Source organism: Coenobita brevimanus, chromosome 57, assembly GCF_032717465.1.
Source record: "Coenobita brevimanus isolate Jiangsu-jjx chromosome 57, ASM3271746v2, whole genome shotgun sequence".
Classification (NCBI taxonomy): domain Eukaryota; kingdom Metazoa; phylum Arthropoda; class Malacostraca; order Decapoda; family Coenobitidae; genus Coenobita; species Coenobita brevimanus.
The window spans coordinates 9,379,478-9,400,846 of NC_137010.1; the positions used below are offsets into that span (position 1 = coordinate 9,379,478).

The 21,369-nt window shown below is 40.3% G+C and overlaps 1 protein-coding gene across 1 annotated transcript in view; it reads left to right on the plus strand.

The window, feature by feature from the left end:
- The first annotated feature begins 233 nt into the window (after nucleotides 1-233).
- Nucleotides 234-21,369, plus strand: part of LOC145402275 (uncharacterized) — a 38,654-nt gene continuing 17,518 nt past the window's right edge. Inside the window, exons 1-6 of the mRNA XM_080274403.1 lie at nucleotides 234-379; nucleotides 6,581-6,690; nucleotides 6,796-6,885; nucleotides 11,073-11,212; nucleotides 16,340-16,422; nucleotides 17,380-17,557. Coding sequence (XP_080130529.1) covers nucleotides 234-379; nucleotides 6,581-6,690; nucleotides 6,796-6,885; nucleotides 11,073-11,212; nucleotides 16,340-16,422; nucleotides 17,380-17,557 — 747 coding nt within the window. The remainder of the gene's footprint in view (nucleotides 380-6,580; nucleotides 6,691-6,795; nucleotides 6,886-11,072; nucleotides 11,213-16,339; nucleotides 16,423-17,379; nucleotides 17,558-21,369) is intronic.

Genomic DNA, 21,369 nt, shown 5'->3' on the forward strand with positions numbered 1-21,369 from the left:
ATTGTGGTCAGCAAATTGATATGTGGGATTCAAATACGAAGCCAACGTCTTACTCTAAGGTGGTAATGTATATGATGTTTATATTGATGAAAATGCAAGTAAATAAAAACTCAGTAACAACTTACTACATTTCGGCATCTACGGGTAAAATGGAGTATATGTTGACACTTCGGGACGTCGTAAATACAGTACAACGTTTGTTTGTTCCGTGAAAACGGTTGGTGTTTGTGAAGATGTCTGAGCAAAAATTCAGCTTATCTTTTGCCAAGAGGATCGAGAAGAGGAACCTGCAGCCGTCAGCCATCAGCAGTGACGGTCCCCAGCAGCATGAGCCAGCACTTCAAGTTCTGGAGGCCATTGATGAGAATACCCTGAAAATGTTGGTATATTTTTGGCCAGTGGATTAGGTTGTTTTGAGAATAATTATACCTAAATATTTATTTTGAGGTAATCATTGAGTTTGTTTTTCCACCCATATTTTTAGATATTACATAACCAATTCTAGGAAGGTCCAACCTAACTTTAAAAGTTACACACACATACACACACCTGGTTGGAATATGCAGCAGTCGTGTGGCTCCCACATATAAAGAACAATATAAACAAGATCGAGAGAATATAAAGAACAGCATCCAAGATGGTCCCTAACCTGGCAGATCTGTAGTACAGTGAAAGGCAGGAAAAGCTAGACCTGCCTTCCTTAGAAGAAAGGAGAGAAAAAGGCAGCATGATTGCATTGTTCAAGGCCATGATGGGGGTAGAAAAAATTGACAGAGAAGATCTGTCTGTATGGGGTGGGAGAGTAACAAGAGGATATGGAATGAAACTGAGAAAGCCAAGTTGCTTGAAGGATATCAAGAAATATAGTTTTCCATATAGATGCATAGACCTGTGGAATAGCCTGGACAGAGATCATCCAGTCTAAAAACTTAAACAAGTTCAAAACAAAATTTGACATCGAGAAACAGACAGAACCCCACGAGCATAGCTCATTTCCTGTTTATATATCACAACTAGGTTGATACACACACACACATATACAGTATATATATATATATATATATATATATCCATTATTCATCATCCAATCCTACATTGCCCCATGAGGAGCGTAGGAGCCCTGGGCTAGGCAGTTGGTCCCGACATTTAAGATGAGAGTGACCAGCCTCACTCATCCCTGAGTGGCATTACATGAGCAGTCAACCCTAACCACCCCATAGATATAAACCTTCACCGGCTTAATCTGATTGGAGCGCAATAATTACCCACTAAACTACCAGGCACCAAAATTTGGTTATATGGTTACCACCCAGCGTAATAAATGATTTCCTGGTGCACAGGAAACCATTTGACCTGTCATTCAGTGTAGAGTCACCCACAGGCTGAAGGAAGTGGAAAGAATGAAGGAAAGAAAGATAGAAATGGGAGTGTAAAGTCACCCGTAGGCAGAAGGACAAGGAAAGAATGAAGGAAAGACAGAAGAGAATGGAAGGAAAGAAGGGTGGAGAGGAAAGGGCAGACACCCAAGAGCTGCACTACATCAAGTGAGTGGACGGTGAGTGCCCCCACCTACCATATATATATATATATATATATATATATATATATATATATATATATATATATATATATATCTATATATATCTATATATATATATATATATCTATATATATATATATATATATATATATATATATATATCTATTGCCAGACGCCTCAATCCCTTTTGGGGTGGCCACAAACAAATCGCCTCCAAGTCGCCCTGTCCCCCGCCATTTCACTCCCCTGCTCCCAGCTCACACCCCCCTCTCTCATATACCTCTCCACCCCATCCCTCCATCTCATCCTCGGCCGCCCCCTCCCTCTTTCCCACTCCACCTCACTCACATACACTCTCTTCGTCAGTCTTTCACCCTCCATCCTCTCCACATGGCCAAACCACCTCAGTGTGTTCCTCATAACGCTTCCTATCACATCCACATCAACACCACAACGCTCCTTTATATCCTCATTCGTCAGCCTGTCTCTCCATGTGACTCCACAGGCTCCTCTTAAATAACTCATTTCCACTGCTCTCACTCTTGACTTGTGTCCTTCCAACAACGTCCAAGCTTTACTTCCGTACGTTAGAGTTGGTATCACAATACTGTCATGTAGTAACTTTTTCACTTCCATGCTCACTTCCCTGTTTCTTATCACTGCTTTCAAGGAACCAGCAACCTTTCTTCCCTGCTGTACCCTTTCAAGCACTTCACCCTCCAAACCTCCATCCTTACTCATCACACTACCCAAGTACTTAAACGTACTCACATTTTCCAATTCCTCACCATCCAACCTCGCTGTACATTCACTGACTTCACCTCTCTCAAAGACCATCACTTTACTCTTCCCTACATTCACCTTTAGATTCCGTTTCTTACACACTCTCCCAAACTCATCCACCAAGCCTTGCAGCTCTCCTTCGTCTTCACTCAACAACACAGTATCATCTGCAAACAACAGTACAGGGAGTTTCCAAACACTATCCTCTCTCACCATGGCCACTTCAACATCCACTACCCTACCTTGTACCTCTTTTATTACCCCATCCATATACAGATTGAACAACCATGGAGACATGACACATCCCTGTTTCAACCCAACCTTCAAAGAGAAAAATTCACTTAGTTCACCATCCACACGCACTGCAGCCTTCGCACCATCATACAAACTCTTCACAGCATTCAACAACTTTCCATCTACTCCATATATTCTTAACACTTTCCACAATCCTTGTCTATCCACCCTGTCATATGCTTTCTCCAAATCCATGAAAGCCGCATACAACTTCTTTCCCTTCTCTAGAAACTTTTCCACTAAAGATCTGAGAATAAATATCTGATCTACACAACCTCTTCCCTTCCTAAAGCCTCCCTGTTCTTCTCCAACTAATTTCTCTGTTCTTTCTCTAACTCTGTCAATAAGTATCCTACCATACACTTTTCCTATTATACTAAGAAGACAAATGCCCCTATGGTTACCACACACTTCTTTTTCCCCTTTTCCTTTGTACAAGGGAATAATTATACCTGACTTCCAATCCTCCGGGACTCTACCTTCCTCCCAGGCCAATCTGCACATCTTCCACATCTATTCTACTACTATCTCTCCCCCATGCTTCAGCATTTCACCACACACTCCATCAATTCCTGGGGCTTTCCCAGATTTAACTTTCTTCATTGCTTCCACAACTTCTATCCTACTGATTTCTTCCTGTCTTCTCACCTCCCTCCTTCTCCCAGCCATTCCCCAGCCACTTATACTCGCATTACATCCATCCTCTACGTTCAACAATTCCTTAAAGTGTTCTCTCCATCTGCTCACTTTTTCTCCCTTCTCCACTAGTAGTCTACCATTTTTATCTTTCACTCCCCTACTAACTTCACTTCCACCCTGTCTTACTCTTTTCACCTCTCTCCAGAACATTTTCTTACAGTCCCTCCACTTTACACTCAAATTTCTTCCAAATTCCTCATCCACTCTCTTCTTACTCTCTCTTACTAATCTTTTCACCTCTCTCTTCCTTTCTACATATAACTCTCTCTTCCGCCTCTCAACCTCTTCCACGCCCCTATTTCTCATCCATTCATTGTATGCTTTCTTCTTTTGTGCCACAGCCTGTTTCACCTCTTCAGTCCACCACATATATATATATATATATATATATATATATATATATATATATACACTGGTATATATCTATATCTTTATCTATATCTATCTATCATCTATCTATGTATCTACCGGGTATACACACAGTATATATATATATATATATATATATATATATATACTGGTATATATCTATATCTGTATCTATCTATCTATCTATATATATATATATATACTGTATATAATTATACATATATGAATTAGTTGGAGACGAACAGGGTGAGGGAGGTTTTAGGAAAGGAAGAGGTTGTGTAGATCAGATATTCATTCTTAGGTCTTAAGTCTATCTGTCTATCTATTGCCAGACGTCTTAAGTATAGTGGAAAAGTTTCTAGAGAAGGGAAAGAAGTTGTATGCAGCCTTCATGGATTTGGAGAAAGCATATGACAGGGTGGATAGACAAGGATTGTGGAAAGTATTAAGAATATATGGAGTAGGCTAAATGGGAAGTTGTTGAATGCCGTGAAGACAGTGTATGAGGATGCTAAGCCTGCAATGCGTATGGATAATGAACTGAGTGAATTTTTCTGTTTGAAGTTGGATTGAAACAGGGATGTGTCATGTCTCCATGGTTGTTCAATCTGTATGTGGATGGGGTTATAAAAGAGATACAAGGTAGGAGAGTGGATGTTGGAGCGGCCCTAATGAGAGAGGGCTTTGGAAACTCCCTGCACTGTTGTTTGCAGATGATACTGTGTTGTTAAATGAAGACAAAGGGGAGCTGCAAGGCATGGTGGATGAGTTTGGGAGTGTGTGTAACAAATGGAATCTAAAGGTGAATGTAGGGAAGAGTAAGGTTATGGTCTTTGAGAGGAATGAAGTCACTGAATGTACAATGAGATAGGATGATGAAGATTTGGAAAATGTGAACCCTTGGTTATCATGCATAATTGGTACTGTGCCTAGTGCATAATAACAAAAATTGTACAATAATGAAAGCACAGAAGCTATGGGATTTATTCTAGTTGTGCTAGGCACCCCACTTGTAAACCCCAATTTTTCCATTTACAACAATTTAGACCTACTGAATACATACGTACTGTTATGATACGTATCAGAAACACACACAGGCATGGTTAAGTTAATAGAAGATTATGAAAAGGGCACAATAAGGAAGAAGCATGTAACATACAGACACCCGAGATGGGATTGAAGTAAGGGGTTCTGTGGCTAGGGGGTGGAGGATTAGTGGCCTCCATCACATGGGATTAAACTCCTTGAGTAGAGCTTCATCTTTGCATCCCTTGAAGCCATCAGAAACCACAGATTTTGCACCATCATTGTCAGCAGAAACTGGCACAAGTGTGTAATAACAGCAGGAGTGGAGATTTTCATCTAGCAATGATAACAGAAACAGTTATAACTAAGTGCATGATGACCAAGTGATCACTGTACTTGGCTGTACCTTGAGTGGAACCATATTGTTTCAAAATTAATACAGTTACTTTTTATTTTTGTTAATGATTTTGGGGGGAAATTATCATGAACTTGATGTTTAACCCCATCATTGTTTGCATGTCTTTTGTTTTTTTTCTGCTTTGTGTGATGATAGGTAAATGAGAGTGGTGTATTTATTTTCTTGTCATTGCTGTTTTGCTTTTTGTTTCTCCTGGGAGAAAATCCCTGCACCAAAAAATTAATAAGTCATTTTCACAGAGTGTACTGTATTGCCCTTGTTCTGTCCTGCCACCCACCACTGTTCCATTATGTTTTAGCTACCCGCCTCTCCTTGTCCATCTCAATTTTTTTTTTTTTTTTTTTCCCCTCCCCTACCCATTTCAGACTTCTAAAAGGGATATGTGTTTTAGCTATCCTTCCTAACCCAGATGCAAGTACCACCCTTCATACAGTGCTCATCTTCACAGCATGAACTCGTCTGTACAGACTAGTCATAGGTACCGGGTATCTTTGTATGGTGTAGTAGTATCTTCTTACAGAAAATGGTATAGCTATGTCACATCACAGCAGCTTAAGGAAGATTCTAAGACAATTGTTCATGAAACCATACAGTACAGTAGACAGTGAAGAAACTTAGGTAAAGTACGGTACCCAGTAGCATAGCAGCCACAGAATTACTTGTACCATAAATTAAAGACAGTACTGTACTGTATAGTAATTGTAATTTAGTTGCTAATTATGTGTATCTATGTACGTCTTGACTTATTCATGTGCAGGTAGTCTGCTATATGTCAGGTGAATGATGGAAGGGTCAGACCTCCTTCCTTTACTGCACTCTTTGTCATATCTCCAGCTGCCGTACCAGTATTTTTCTCTTTTTTAGCAACTGTAATTCATTCCATGTCTCATTCACTTATCCCATCATTTTGTTCACCATTTTGTCATAGCACTTAATATCCCATTATTCCATCCAGCATCCCTTCGTTCAGCTTAATTTTCCTATTATTTCACTCACCATCATGCAGTTCAGTTCATGATTCCTTCATTTCCTTCATCATTCCTTCATTCCATTTATCATCTCTTCCTTTTTCTCACCATTCCCCTCATCATCCCGTCATTCCACTCAGCATTCCTTCATTCCACTCGCTATCCCTTCCTTTATATCTCCATTACATTCACTGTCCCATCATGCCATTCATCATTCCGCTTACCATCTCTTCATTTCTCTTTCCATTTCACTCATCACCCCTTCATTCCTCTCGCCATTCCCCTCATTGTTCATTTCTTTCTTTCACCATGGCAATCACTATCCTTTCATTCTACTCACCATTGCTTCTTACCTCTCACCATTCCACTCACCATCTCTTCTTTCCTTTTGCCATTCCAATCACCATGCCTTTATTTCATTCACTGCTCCATTCCATTCACCATCCCTTCATTCCACTTACCACCTTCTCTTTCCATGTTCAGAGATGAGCGTGCAGTGGAGGAGCAGCAGCTGGTGATTCCTATGGTTCAGGGTAACCGCTCATCCATACTGCGCAGAGCTCAGGAGGAGGCACAGAAGAAGAGCGAAGATGGTGGGAAGGATGGAGTGGAGAAGAATGATGAAGGTGGAAAGGACGGAGAGGAGAAGAATGATGAATGTGGGAAGGAGGGAGAAGATAAGAATAATGAGAATGGAGAGAAGGAGGATGGAGATGGAAAGAACGACGAGGCAGCAGAAAAGAAATCTTTAACACTGGAGGAGCAGGCAGCCTCAGCCCTCTTGGAAGGTAAGGATTATATTTTTATTGCATTAGCTTATTCTCAGGCTGATGATGGACAGAGAAAGCATTTATGGATGAATTTATTTTGTTTTGTTTCGTTTCGTTTCGTTTTTAAAGGCTCCAACATGCTTGCGTGCGTCGGCCTTGGTCACCTAATGGCGGCTTTCCGCGATCCATTGCAGCCTCCCTGTTCAGTCCCTTAACCCTGAGGTCACACTTAATGACCTTGTCCCATGTCTTCCTTGGTCTACCCCTCATAACCCCACCCCCAATATTAATACTTCTCACCTTCCTCACCCAATTATCGTCCTCCATCCTCTCCACATGTCCAAACCATCTCAATCTACCTCTCCTCATCACAACACCAATACACTCCAGTCTCATTCTACCTCTCAACTCTTCCATCGTAAACCCAGCCACCCCTGACCTTGCACGCAGGGATGCACTACACATCCACCTAATCGTTGTCATTTCTGTACATCTGAGCTGGGGAATATCCTCCTCCTTTACTCCCCAGGTCTCACTACCATACAGCATTACACTCCTAACACAAGCTACATACAAAGACCCCTTAGCACGTAAGGAGAGCCCTCTCAATGTCAGAAAAGGCAAGAGCTCCCTGAACTTCTTCCAACCACTTCTCACCCTAGCCACAGAGCTAGCTTCAGCCCCACCTCCAGCACACAACATGTCTCCCAAATAACAAAACTCTTCCACACACTCAAGAGATTCACCAACAAGTTCAATCCTTTCACGCCTGACAATCTCCACCTGCTCTCCACGACACACCGTACACATAAAATCAACATTATCTCGCAGTCTACCTCTGATACCACTACATCTCTTGTGCACCCATTTATCACAAACACCGCACAAGATAGAATTACTTCCCATGCCCTTGTGGCAAACTGCACATGGCCACTCTCCCTCGTCTTTGACAGTACCGCCACCAACTCAAGATATCATCACTTTTGTTTTATCTGCATTTACCCTTAAGCCCTTGTGCCCCATACCATCTCTCTACTTCCTAAATCTTTCCTCTGCCTCCCGTTCGTTCTCTGCAATCAACACCAAATCATCAGCATACAACATCTCCCGTGGGAGTCCATTTCTAAAGTCACGTGAGAGGGCTTCAAGTACCATGATAAACAACATGGGACTCAAAACTGACCCCTGATGCACACCAACATTCACGGAAAACTCATCACTCAAATCTCCATTCACTCTAACCTGGGTACGAGCACCCACATACAGTACATAGCCATAACCACCCTAACCAGCTACTCCTCCAAGCCAAGCTTTCTCATTGCCCACTTCACCACCTCTCTAGGGACTCTGTCAAAGGCCTTTTCCAAATCACAAAAACAAAACACAGATCCCTTCTCCTACCAATATATTTTTCCTGAAGCTGTCGAACAAGGAATATGACATCAGTGGTCCCCCTACCTGGCATAAACCCAAACTGCATCTCATCAATATTCACTCTTTCTTTAATCATACCTTCTAAAACTCTCTCCATTACCTTTATTATCTGATCTAAAAGCTTTATACCTCTATAATTTCCTCTTTCCAGGGCATCACCCTTCCCTTTATACACATTTACAATTACATTCTTCAGCCAATCATCTGGGACAACGCACTCATAAATATTTATATTTATCACGTCAGTGACTAACCTAACCCCTATATCTCCTGAGGCCTTCAACATTTTGGCAGTCAACCCAGACACACCTGCTGCCTTCCCCACCTTCATCCTGCCTATTGTGTCACTCACAGTAGCAGCATCAATCAAAGGCCAAGGGCCAAACACTGGATCTGCTGGCTCCAAACCTTCCCTGTCCCAGTCAAACTCCTCATTCAACAACCAGCTATAATGCTTTCTCCATGCATCTTTAATATCCTCACTGTTCACCACTACCCTTCCTTCATCATTCTTCACACACTGCTCGCCTATAATATCCCGATTAGCCCTCTTCATCTGATTTGCCACCTTAAATATCATATTTTTCCTTTCCCCATGATTTAGGTTATCAGGTAAAAGTCTCTGTGACTCAGACCTCGCCCTGTATACCTCTCTTCTAGCCCTACACTTGGCAGCCACCCTTCTTGCTACCACCCTTCTTCCATTCCTGGAAAAGCCTTCTTTTCTCCTTAACTGCAGCTTCTGCACCCTCATCCCACCATATTTTTCCTTTCCCCATGATTTAGGTTATCAAGTAAAAGTCTTTGTGACTCAGACCTCGCCCTGTATACCTCTCTTCTAGCCCTACTCTTGGCAGCCACCCTTCTTGCTACCACCCTTCATCCATTCCCGGAAAAGCCTTCTTTTCTCCTTAACTGCAGCATCTACACCCTCATCCCACCACCAAGTTACTTTATGTCTTGGTGGTCCTTTTGTCCAACCGCATGTTACATCAGTAACTCTCAAGAGATTGTTCTTGAGGGCTCTGTACTGTTCATTAATGCCTCTGTCTACAGCTCCCTGTTCAGCCATCACACTCCTCATCTCGCTATAGAAGGCATCCCTTACTACTTGGTTTTTCAGCTTCCATATTTTCCTCCTAGGTACATAAGTCCTCTTTTTCATCACTCTTTCTTTAAGCACCATATCACAAATCAATAGTTTGTGCTGCTGCACACACACTCCTCACTTCCTGTAACTTTAACATCCCTCAATAACCTCCTATCAGCCCTCCTAACCAGAAAGTAATCTATCTGACTGCTATTTCCCCCAGACTCATATGTAATAAAACCTACTCTCTCTTTTCCTAAAATATGTGTTGCACACAATCATGTCCGTTGCCTCCCCAAACTCGAGTATCCTTTCACCTTCCGCATTCCTTATACCATACGCACATCCCCCATGTACTCCTTCATAACCTTGTGCTGCTTCACCTACATGACCATTTAAGTCCCCTCCCAAAACCACTATCTCATCATCCCGCATACCACCTACTACACATATTAAATCATCCCAAAATCTATCTTTCTCTGCTTCATTCAATCCTGCCTGTGGAGCATATGCCGATATAACTGCAGCTATCTTCCTACTGAATAGAATTTTCACTACCAATATGCTATTGCTTACCCTTATAACATTCATAACATATTCCACCCATTTCTCCACAACCATCACACCAACACCCCCATATCCTTCTGTCCCCCCCTGCCTAAACAACTTATAGCAACAGTCCTTCCCAACAAAGGATGAATATATTTATCAGAAGAAAACCTAGATTAAATATTCAAAAAGTAAATGCCATGTTTGTTCATACTGTGTTTGACTGGTTGATTGATACAATGGAATTTTAACGTTTCAGACTCATGTTTTAGTTGGTACACATTTTTTTGCCTTTGTTTTAAATATACCCTCTTTAGGCACAGAATGATTCACAGGTGCACATGGCGTGATGAGAAGGATGGGCAGTGAACCGAATGAATGGAATGCAATGATTGATTATGTGTGTGTGTGTGGATGAGAGAATGAGAAAGTGTGCACTGGATGTGAGATTATACAGAGGTTGAGGGAGTGGACTTTCTGATTGCCACTTGAAGGTGGTGAAAGTCAAGGTACAAACGTGATGGATAAATAGAAGGAGAGAAAGGCAGGAGGAAGTAGTCCATACAAAGAGGGTAGAATGGTTGCAAAAAGACGAAAAAAGGGTAGAAACAAGAGAGAAGTGGAGGAGCCATTGGGTAAATATGATTTGGAGCAGATGGGGGTGGTGAAAAGTGTGTGCACGATATTCAGAGAAGAAATCCGTGCAGCATGTGATGTGGTGTGTGGGGTGAAGAGAAGATGAAAGGGGGTGCAAGGAACAGCATGATTGAATGAATAGGTGAGACAGCTTTTGTGCAAAAGAAGAAACCATTTGTGAGTGGATGGGAAGTAGAGGCATGGAGGAAGTTGAGAGATGGAATAGAGAGTTTTCATTCATTCATTCATTGCCAGACGCCATGTATCCCAAACGGGGTGGCCAAGGGCTTAGAGTTAATTGTTTTACAGGGAGGGGCACTAATCCGCCACCAACCCCACTTTCATATTGTTTACTGCACAGTTACGTCCTTCTATGTATCCTGTTCCATCCCTCCATCATTTTCTCTTTACTCATGTTTTTTTTTTTTTTCCCCCACCCCCCCAACCCATCCTCTCTCCTTTCTTATGCTGCAACACTAATTCTTCATGATTCCAGAGAGTCAGCGGAGACTAGAGGAGTGGGAGAAACGAGAATCAGATGCCAACCTGACAATTGCTGCTGCCACCGAGGACAACTATCTGGCAACTGCTTTATCAGAAGTTGGAAAGGAGGCCACACTGGATGATTATGAACAGGTGGGTGCAGGTAAATGAAGTAAGAGATGTAGAATGATTAACTCCTTCATTTCGTTGATGTACATGCTGTCTCTAGATGATCTTACTCAGCTTTAGGATAGAATTTTCAAGTTGGTGAGGTACATTGCAGCCCTCAGTAACCTCTGGCACTACTAGGGTTTGTACTCATAAGCTAAATGAAATAATGTCTTTCTGCTGAACCTCAAATTACATCCTGTGGTTATAAGCAGTTCCATGTCACCCTTAATGAGATACAGGGGTGTGAGACTAGGCTAATAGTTAACAGAAAGTTTAAAATTAGGTGGCTGACCTATGCCCCAGATGGCAATACGTTAATGAAAAACCTCCAGCCATGTCTTGGGTATTTGAACTGCACATGGAACATGACCCTTACCGGTATCTGAACTGTCAGATTAGACCAGTAGAATACGGTACAAAGAGAGATAGAAAATGGTTATCGCAAGATCTGGAGGGGACGCTGATGATTGTAAATGAAATTTAATAGCACATCCAGCTTTATCTTTTGTTGTATTAAGGAGAATTCCATAACTTTTAATGCGTAGATAATCCATTATTCAAAACTTTAACACTGTGTGGCCAGTATTATCTTCTTTTTATTTTTACTCCTGTGCAGGTTTATATCCAAGAGATGGTTGGATTTTATTGCCCATGTAATGCCACTCAGGAATGAGTGAGGCTGATTACTCTCATCTTGTCAGGACCAACTTGCCAAGCTCTGGGCTGTTACACTCCTAATGGGGCAACAGAGGGTTAGATGATGATGATGATGATGATATATATATATATATATATATATATACAGTATATATTATATATATATATATATATATATATATATATATATATATATATGTATCCCTGTAAAACAATTAACTCTAAGCCCTTGGCCACCCCGTCTGGGATACATGGCGTCTGGCAATGAATGAATGAATATATATATATGTGTGTGCGTGTGTGTGTGTGTGTGTGTATACAGTAACCTCTCAAATAACGCGAAGGTTAGGTTCCTGGAGAGGTCGCGTTAGTTAAAAACGTGTTTTTTAAACATAATTTTCCCATAAGAAACAATGGTAATATTGGGGGTTATATTCCTGGACTCTGGGAAAGTCTACCCATTTGTGGAGTTATGCTGCTCTAAACTTAAAAACAATAATATTAATTTGAAGGAAAATCCGCATAAAAAACAAAAACAGTATATTTGGGGAGAAATAAACATCATTTGAGCCCTAGTTGGGCCGAAGCATTGTTTACTTCACCGCAATTACATACTGTTTTCATTTTTTACATGGATTTTCTTTCAATTCTGCTCCATTCATGGCATTATGAAAGTTACTCAACATTATTAATTCATTAGTAGATCATAAAAACACTACAGTAAAAGCAACATTTTCATTACAGTAAGTAGGTCACAAACAATAACAACACACAGCCTTACTTCATCTATGCATCACTCGTCGTCTGCTGCTGTCCATCCTGACCCCGCTCCCCAACCTCCCACTGCTCCCCACCCTAAATTTGTTGTCCCTCCTCGCTCTGCTGTCCCTCCTCACTCTGCTGTCCTTCCTCTTCCTCTTCCTCTGACTCCCGTGCTACTGGTGATGAAGATAACTCTCTTAAGTTTTCTGTCTTCTTCATATAGAACTGCTTTATCTTGGTCTAAGTAGTTTTCTTCTTTCTGTTCTGCAGCATCAAGTTGTAACAATTTAGATCTGCCATCACTTTCCTGGCCAAATTTTGTCTGAATATGAGCCAAACTGCTCAGAATGGGGCCAAACTTCATTTTCGATTATTATAGTTCAAATAAAACCAGCTTAAGCAACAGACAAATAAAAAATTGTATTTTTGCATAAACTGCCACACACAGTCTATCAGCTCGGGACTGTCCAAGGCGCGCACGGTTAATTTGAAACCATCACGTACGTGTAAAGTCGTGTTAAATCGAGAAACCTTTGTTAGTTAAACATCTCCTTTAATATTTGCTCGTGTTAAAATGAAAACGCAACTTGTGTTAGTTGAGAGGTTACTGTATATATAAATATGTATATGTATATATATAGGAGCCTTTGTGGTACAGTGGTAGAGTGTGCATTTCGTACATAGGTGAACCAGGGTTTGCGCCCCGCCAGGGTAATAAACTTTGAGATTGTTCACCCGGCCATGTACTGCATTGGCAGATATAAGGGATGCTGTGGTTGAACCAGTGTCGCATACTGTAAAGTATGCTTGCACCCAGTCGGTTTGCGCGGGCTGATAACACTTTGTTCACAGACTACACACACCTCCAAAGCCACTACAACACTACGGTTACACTTACAAGCACTTCTCACCCTACATACAATCTCTACCAGACAGCCTAAGCCACTTGGTAGAGATACATTGGTTGTATCGTCCTGACTTCGGTCGGGATAGGCCGGTCCTGCAGTGGATACTCAAATGGCTGATGATTATGTATATTAGTGGTAGGTGGTGGCGACCATCATCCACTCACTTGATGTAGTGCTGCCTACTTCTTCCTAAGCCTTTATCATTCTTTTTCTGTGCCTGCCCTCCTCTCTTCCTATTGCTCCCATTTTTCCTGTCACTTCTTATTGCTTTTCTTTCCATTACAGGTGGCTTTACATTGAGTGACAAGCCAAATGGTTTCCTGTAAGCCAAGAAACCATTTACAACGCTGGATGGTAACCATATAATCAAACCATACTTACTCCCTACGTGTCAACAAGTGGGTTGGTGGAGGGTTAGTGCCCCTCCATGTAAAACAAATAACTCAAGAGTCAGATGGCCACCCCTTGCGGGATTATGGCGTCTGGCAATAGATAGATAGATAGTATATATCTATCTATCTATCTGTATCTATATCTGTAGATAGATAGATATAAATGTATATATATAGATATATACTGTAGATAGATAGATAGATATTGGATACAACACATAGTGTGTGTTTATCCCTGGAAGAGGAGAGAAGAATATCATTATGTACCACGTACCGGTATGTGTATAGAAATTGACTAAAGGGGCTGGAGTGCTGGGTTGAAAATCCTCCTCCTGTGTAATGGTACAGTATGGGGATCTGGCACCTTTGCTGCCACTATCTTGTGTTGCAAGAAGTTTCATAATGCCAGTGGCACGGGTAGATGATGACTGCCAGTCCCATATTGCCCTTGTAGAGTGTAGGGGCCAAGGCTAAGCTATTGTAGTCCTTAGCACTGAATAGCCTCGTTGGGCAACTTTAAGTTTTCAGGTTAAGTTTTCAGTATCTGGGAGCTGTATTATGTAAATACGGCAGATGGAAGGTGAAATTAAGGAGAGACCCCTTCAAGAGAGAAGAGTAATTGCGGAGCTCATCTGTGTTTTGAAGGGTAGGAGAATTAGCATGGAGGTTAAGAGAGCTCCGCATGAGAGTGTCTTATTGCTGACACTCATATGAGAGTGAAACCTGGGCAGTGAGTGACATAAAACTGTCTAGGTTGCAAATGGGAGAAATGGAGTTCCCCCGAGCTAAGCCCTGTATTGGACTATATAGCCCCGCTAGGGTTACAGGAGCGAGCTACCACTCCCGGCACGGCAGCCCGGGCGAGGCTTGAACTTGCAATCCCCCGATTACGAGTCCGGCGCGCTACCACTGTGCTACCGCGCCCCCCTGTCTAGGTTGCAAGCTGTTAAAATTACCTCTTCGGAGAGCTGCAGGCATGGGAAGGTTGGAGGGTTTAAGAAATATATGGGGATTATGGAATGGAAGAAAAATGTATTAGAATATGAAATTGCTGAGTGGACAAAGAAGAATTCACAGAGATGGTATGGATATGTACAAAGAATACACATAGGCTACCAAAGACTGTGTGTGAAGGTGATATAGAGTGCAGTGTTGGTAGAGGCAGACCTTATGTGGTGTTGAAGAAGAAATTGGAACAATACATTTAAGAAAGATTAGGAAGAGGAAGAACAGCATTTGAGAGAGTAAGAATGGTGTGTGAGTATAAGGTAACCTGGAGGCACTTCTGTCATGGCCATCCCATGTCTTGGGGTTCCTAGGAGGGTGCAAGGCAACAGAGATGATGATGATGATGAGACTGACATGCTCTTGGTAGGATTTTGCATGATAAAGAGACCTCTGGTCAGCCTTGGGACTCAGAGCACAATAGGAAGTCTCATCATATTATAACCTGAGAGTTTTACCACCGGATCGCAAGGCAGTTTCTGTGGCTTAGAAAGAGGTATGTTCTTGGGGCTTCTTCTCTTCTCCGACTCATATCATCAGACAGAACAGAGAGCCCTGCTGGGTCTTCCCAACCCATGTGAGCACAGGAAAATGGTTTAGAATGATGATGCGTGTACAGTCATGATTTCTAGTTTCATTACTCCTCTGGCAAGAGGGATAAGGAAGACAAAGTTGGAGAAGGACCAGGGGAATAAATATTGGCATTTTGTCAGATACATACACCTGCACATACATACAAAAAACTGAGCTGCCAACATCCACTCACTTGGTTATACATCAGTCTTATTTCCACATTCCTCACTGGGGAGGGGGAGGGGATAAAGACTCTAGTGATAATGACTGTACAGTATTAATTGTGATTATGGAGCAGACTTTGGATGCTTAGAAAAGATTTAGCATGGGATGTAGAGTAATCAGCCAATACATCTTTTGTGTACAGTACCCCATTTTTTGGACTAATTTTATCAGCACAGATAACAGAATATTTATTCTTACTTAATGTAAGTAAATTAGATGAGTAACGTTTATGATAGCTAGCTTAGTAAATATGCTGTCTAACCTTAAGTGGCATATGCTATATTGTACTTAGGCATTAAAGATAAATTTAAAGTCAAAGAGAATTTTTTTATTTACTGTACCTATTCTTTTATTTGTAAGAGAGGAGTTTTTGTTTGCTGTACCTATTCTTTTATTTGTAAGAGAGGTGTCTGTGTTTACTGTACCTGTTCTTTTACTAGTAAGAAAGGATTCTGGATTTACCGTACTTGTTCTGGTATTTGTTAATTTTTCACTTCCTATTCTTGTATTTGTTAATTTTTCACTTCTCTTGGTGATAGTTTGACACTGTTATTACCTACTTTTTTTTAAATTTCCCCTCAATGCAGGTAGATGTGGCATCATATGGAGCAGCCTTGTTAAGAGGAATGGGATGGAAGAAATCAGAAGGCATTGGTCGGATTGGAAAGAGGTAGGCTGTAATGCAAGAGCTGGAGAGGTAAGCCAGATTGGGTTTGGTTTATTCAAAGGACAGTGAGGCAGAATTAGCCAAGAGCCTGTTTTCTCCTTGAGTTTAGAGACTTCTTAGCACTTACCAGTTGATTTCTGGATAGGACATGTTAATATTTTCTTCATGGTATTAATATAAGCTATGTCTAGGAACTCACTGTTACCCCTTATCTGTCCAGCTCTCCAATGCTAGAGTTAAACAGTGCTCTCAGTCATTTACGTATGCAACGGGTCAACTCTTTGTGTATTTCACTCAACTTATGATTCTCAGTCTTTGAAATGCAGTGTGTCCAGACATCTCAAACTGTACGGAACTTGAATTTGGCAATCTTTTTTTCAGCTTTTCTTGGATTTTTTTTTTTTTTTTTTTTTTTTTTTTTTAATAGTCATTGGTTCTTTCTTCTTTGCATTACAAAAACAAAAACAGAGAATATCATTGTGTATTATGCTAAAGAGATCAGTAAGAAAGAGGTGCTACTAAGCATTGTTAAGCTCACAAAAATACAGCACATGATGTGTTATGCTGTACCTGTACAGTTCACTTGACATACTGCATTATATCTAGTTTAGCTTTCAATTTTTAACCCATTCCATACAGTGATGTAACTTTTGTTAGATACTTGCTATCATCCAGATGATTTTGTTCAACATAGGAAATATTTCTGAGGCTGCAATGGTTATATATAGCCTTCATTAACCATATCAGTGGCTACTAGAAGCCATAAGAATAAGATTATCAGAAGGTTGCAAGAATAATACCAAACAATGTCTTGTATACAGTAATGCAGTATGGGTGTCATACATTGAATTTTTATGGTTTTGCAGCACTGTATTTATTATGTAAAAAGAATTGACACTTGAAATTTGTACAGATTTGAAATGGCAACATTTTATAATTTATTCTTTGTCCTCATTCCAGGGTGATTGAAATAATTGATCCATCAACCAAAGCATTCAACTTGGCCAGGAAGAGCCAAGGAAGCAGTAAGGAAGGGGAGGGACAGAGAGGAGCTCAGGAGGGGGAGGAGGAACTGCCTCTCGTAAAAGGCTCATTCATCTTCCTCCACAGTGGCCGACATAGAGGAACTTATGGGGTGGTAAGTATGTTGTCAGTTGTTGTTTATGTTTTTGGTCATATACAGTGCATAAATAATTGTGTTAAGACTCAGGCTCTTATGACTTCTCACTAAAGACAAGTCTGGCATTAACTGGAACAGAATACTAGAGTTGTCCTGCTGTGAGAGGATTAATGGCCGTATTAATCTTCCAGGTTTCCGGGCTGGGCAGATTATGTTTGTGCTAGAGTCAGCCGCTCTTACGTTGACCCACGTCTCTGTGCCACGATGTTATTCTTTGATCACTCTGTGTAAATACACTTTTCATAATAGAATGTTGGTTTTGGTGTCATTTTAAAGCTGAATAGCTGTACTTTATTGTTGTATGTTCAAAAAAGGAAAACAAAGAAAATGAAAACCAAAATGATGAGTTGAAGTTAGGCAAAAACCAAAGATTTATACCTTGCCATAGAAAAATATTCAACAAAAAAAAAAAAAAAAGCTAATAAAGATATATAGATCAGGTTTAAATCATGGAAAACTACAAGAAATTTCCTTTACAATGATAATGTAAATTATGGTTATTTCTGCATTTTATTGCATGGTAAAGTAAAAGGAAAAAGAAGCACAAATTTTTTATGATTCTTGGCTGCATATTTGCTTTGTGATCTTTTTCTTTGATCAGTCAGTGTAAATATACTTTTTACGATGGGATGCTGGTTGTGGTGGTGTTTTGAAGCTGAATAGTGTACATTATAGTATTATCTTCAAAAAAGGAAATCAAAGAAAATAAAAAAATCACAAGTTGAAGTTAGGTGAAAACCAAGTTTTATACCTTGCTGTAGAGAAATATTTGGCAAAAGAAAAACTAATAAAGATATATAAATCTGGTTTAAACCATGCAAAACTACAATAAATTACCTTTTTAATGATATGTAGTTTATGGAATTTATGCATGTTACTGCACGGTAAAGTGAAAGAAAAATGATGCACAATTTTGTATAATTCTAGGTTGCATATTCACTTAATGATCTCTTTCATTCACTAGTCTATGTAAATATAGTTTTCATGATAGAATGGTGGTTTGGTGTCATTTTAACCCATTCACTGCTCATGGCATGGTGCGCAGACATAGGGGTAAAAATGAAATTTCCCAAAGGCCCAATTTTGTCTTAGGAATTGAGAGAACATATGCCAAAGTATATAGTAACGAAATATTAGCTCAATATTTACCTTGATAAAGCCATGGATGAACATCGAAGTGTCTGATTCCCTATTGGAATGTATGGTTTTCGTTTTCTTTTTCGGCTTCGGTTTTGAAGGCTCAAACATGCTTGCATGGGTTGGCCTTGGTCATCATGGCACTATATTCAAAAGTCATAAGCGCAGCCAGGGCTGTATTGAGCAGTCGCAGTCGGAACTGCCCAGGTTGTATAGAACAGTTAACGAGTTGTACTTTATCAGTGTCATATGTTAAAAAAAAAAAAAACGGTCAGAATGATGAGTTGAAGTTAGACAAAAACCAAAAATGTTATGCCTATTTGCCAAGAATAAAGTAATAAAGAGACAAAGCCATGAGTCAGACCAGCTGTGCAGCACGCGTCGTTCATAGAGCAAACATTCTGTGATGTCACGTTCAAGTCTCTTTGTTATGACGCATAAATGCGATCTATGGTGAATATTTTACAAAAGTATTTTAAAATGACGCATAAACACATCATCGAAATCTCAGAGGTTGGATTTGAAATGACATGGAAACACGTCAGCGAATCTCACAGGGTTAACACTTAGATTCATATGAGTTAGCTGAGAAAAATTGTCTGGCATTACTTAGAATAAAATACACAAAGACAAACGTGAGAGGGTTAACAGGTACTTTAAAAAGGTTGTATATGACACCAAGAGGCTCTTCCATCTGAGTAGACAAGGTCTGTTCAGAAAGTATCCAACCTTAGGCCTTAAAAAAATAATAAATAGCTAACCTGTTGAGCTAGGACACTGATCTCTCTCAAAGTAAGCCCCTTCTGACTTGACGCACGTAGCCCAATGTTCTTTCCACTGCCTGCAACATTTTTCAAAGTCAGTTTTTGGTATCTCATGCAGGTGCTTTGTTGCATTTGTCATGATCTCTTCTCTTGTCTCAAATTGGGGAACCTTCAGCCAAGTTTTGAGCTTGGAGAATAATCAACAGTTGCACAGAGCCATGTCTGGTGAGTAGGGAGCCTGCTGGCCCTTCAGGATGTTGTGCTTGGCCAAAAATGTCTGAATCAGTTGAGTAGAGAGGGCAGGGGCATTGTCATGGTGCACCTTCCAACTTGCCGCTTTCCACAGGTCTGGTCTCTTCCTCCGAACTGTGTCACGTCGAGGTAGTAATGTTTGTTGACAATCTGACCTTCTGGTGTGTATTCGTGACGCACAGCACCACGGTAATAAAAAAATAAAAAAAAGTCAATATATGAGTACACTTCACCTTGCTGCAAACATGTGCTATTTTTGGCCTAGGCGACCCTGCATGCATCCACTGGGATGATTGTGCTTTGGTTTCTGGGTCATATCCATACACCCAAGTCTCATCTCCAGTGATAACAGTCTTCAGAAAGTCTGGATCACAATTTGCTCACTCCAACATGTCTTGAGCAACGTTCATCCAAGAGAAGAAATCATGAATGCGACGAAGCACCTGCAGGAGGTACCAAAAACTGACTTTGAAAAATATTTCAGGCAGTGGAAAATACACTGGGCTACGTGTGTCACGTTAGAAGGGGCCTACTCTGAAGGGGATTGGTTTCCTACCCCAACACATTAGCTGTTTAATTTTTTAGAGTCAAAGCTTGGATACTTTTTAACAGACCTCATATTAGCAGGTGCTGACAGTGGAGTCTAAAATATAACTTACAAAGGTGCAAAATATTTAAGTGCATTTTATTTTCCAGGCAGAAATATAGCTCTGATGTTAACTGAATGGAATTAAACCTTACTCAGTTAAGCATATCCCTCATCTCAGCATGAGTGTCTGGGATAAAGCTAGACTAAAAACCAGAATGCACCTGTAATAATGAATCAGTGAGATAGCATTTCATCCTCTCATTTTTAATATTACACCAGTACTGTGTTCATGGTTAATATATATATATATATATATATATATATATATATATATATATATATATGTATTATATATATATATATATATATATATATATATATATATATATATATATGTATTATATATATATATATATATATATATATATATATATATATATATATATATACCATGTATATATACAGTAAAACCTCTACAGCTCGGCATAATACATGTGCAAGCCTTGCCGAGTTAGCCTATTTGCCGAGTTGTAGGGATGAATTTTGAGTTCCCCCCCCAGCACACACACAAAAAAAAAGGAAAAAATGAAAAAAAATGGAAAGAAATTAAAAGTTTCTACAATAAACAGTAAAAGCTGCCTTACCATGATTCCATGCAGTTCTAGGGTGTATTCCAGGCATGGAGGAGGACATTTGGTAGTTTTTGGAGGTGTCAGGGGGGCTCAAGATCACTTTTGGGCACACCTTTACTGTACTGTACTTGACACTGTACACTATTAACACTATAAAGGGCATTACTGTAATGTATCACTTGTACTGTGCTGGGGAACTAAACACTAAACACTTAAACATTACTGTACAACTCAGCATCTTACCGAGTTGGGGGGATTTTTGCCGACTCTTCCTCTCACGTGCGCCTTTTGGGGAATTTTTTATTTTTTATATGAATATTTTGGAGCCTTCCCGAGTTGTAGAGGTTTCTGACTTGAAGGATGATGAATTGTAGAGGATTTACTGTATGTATGTAT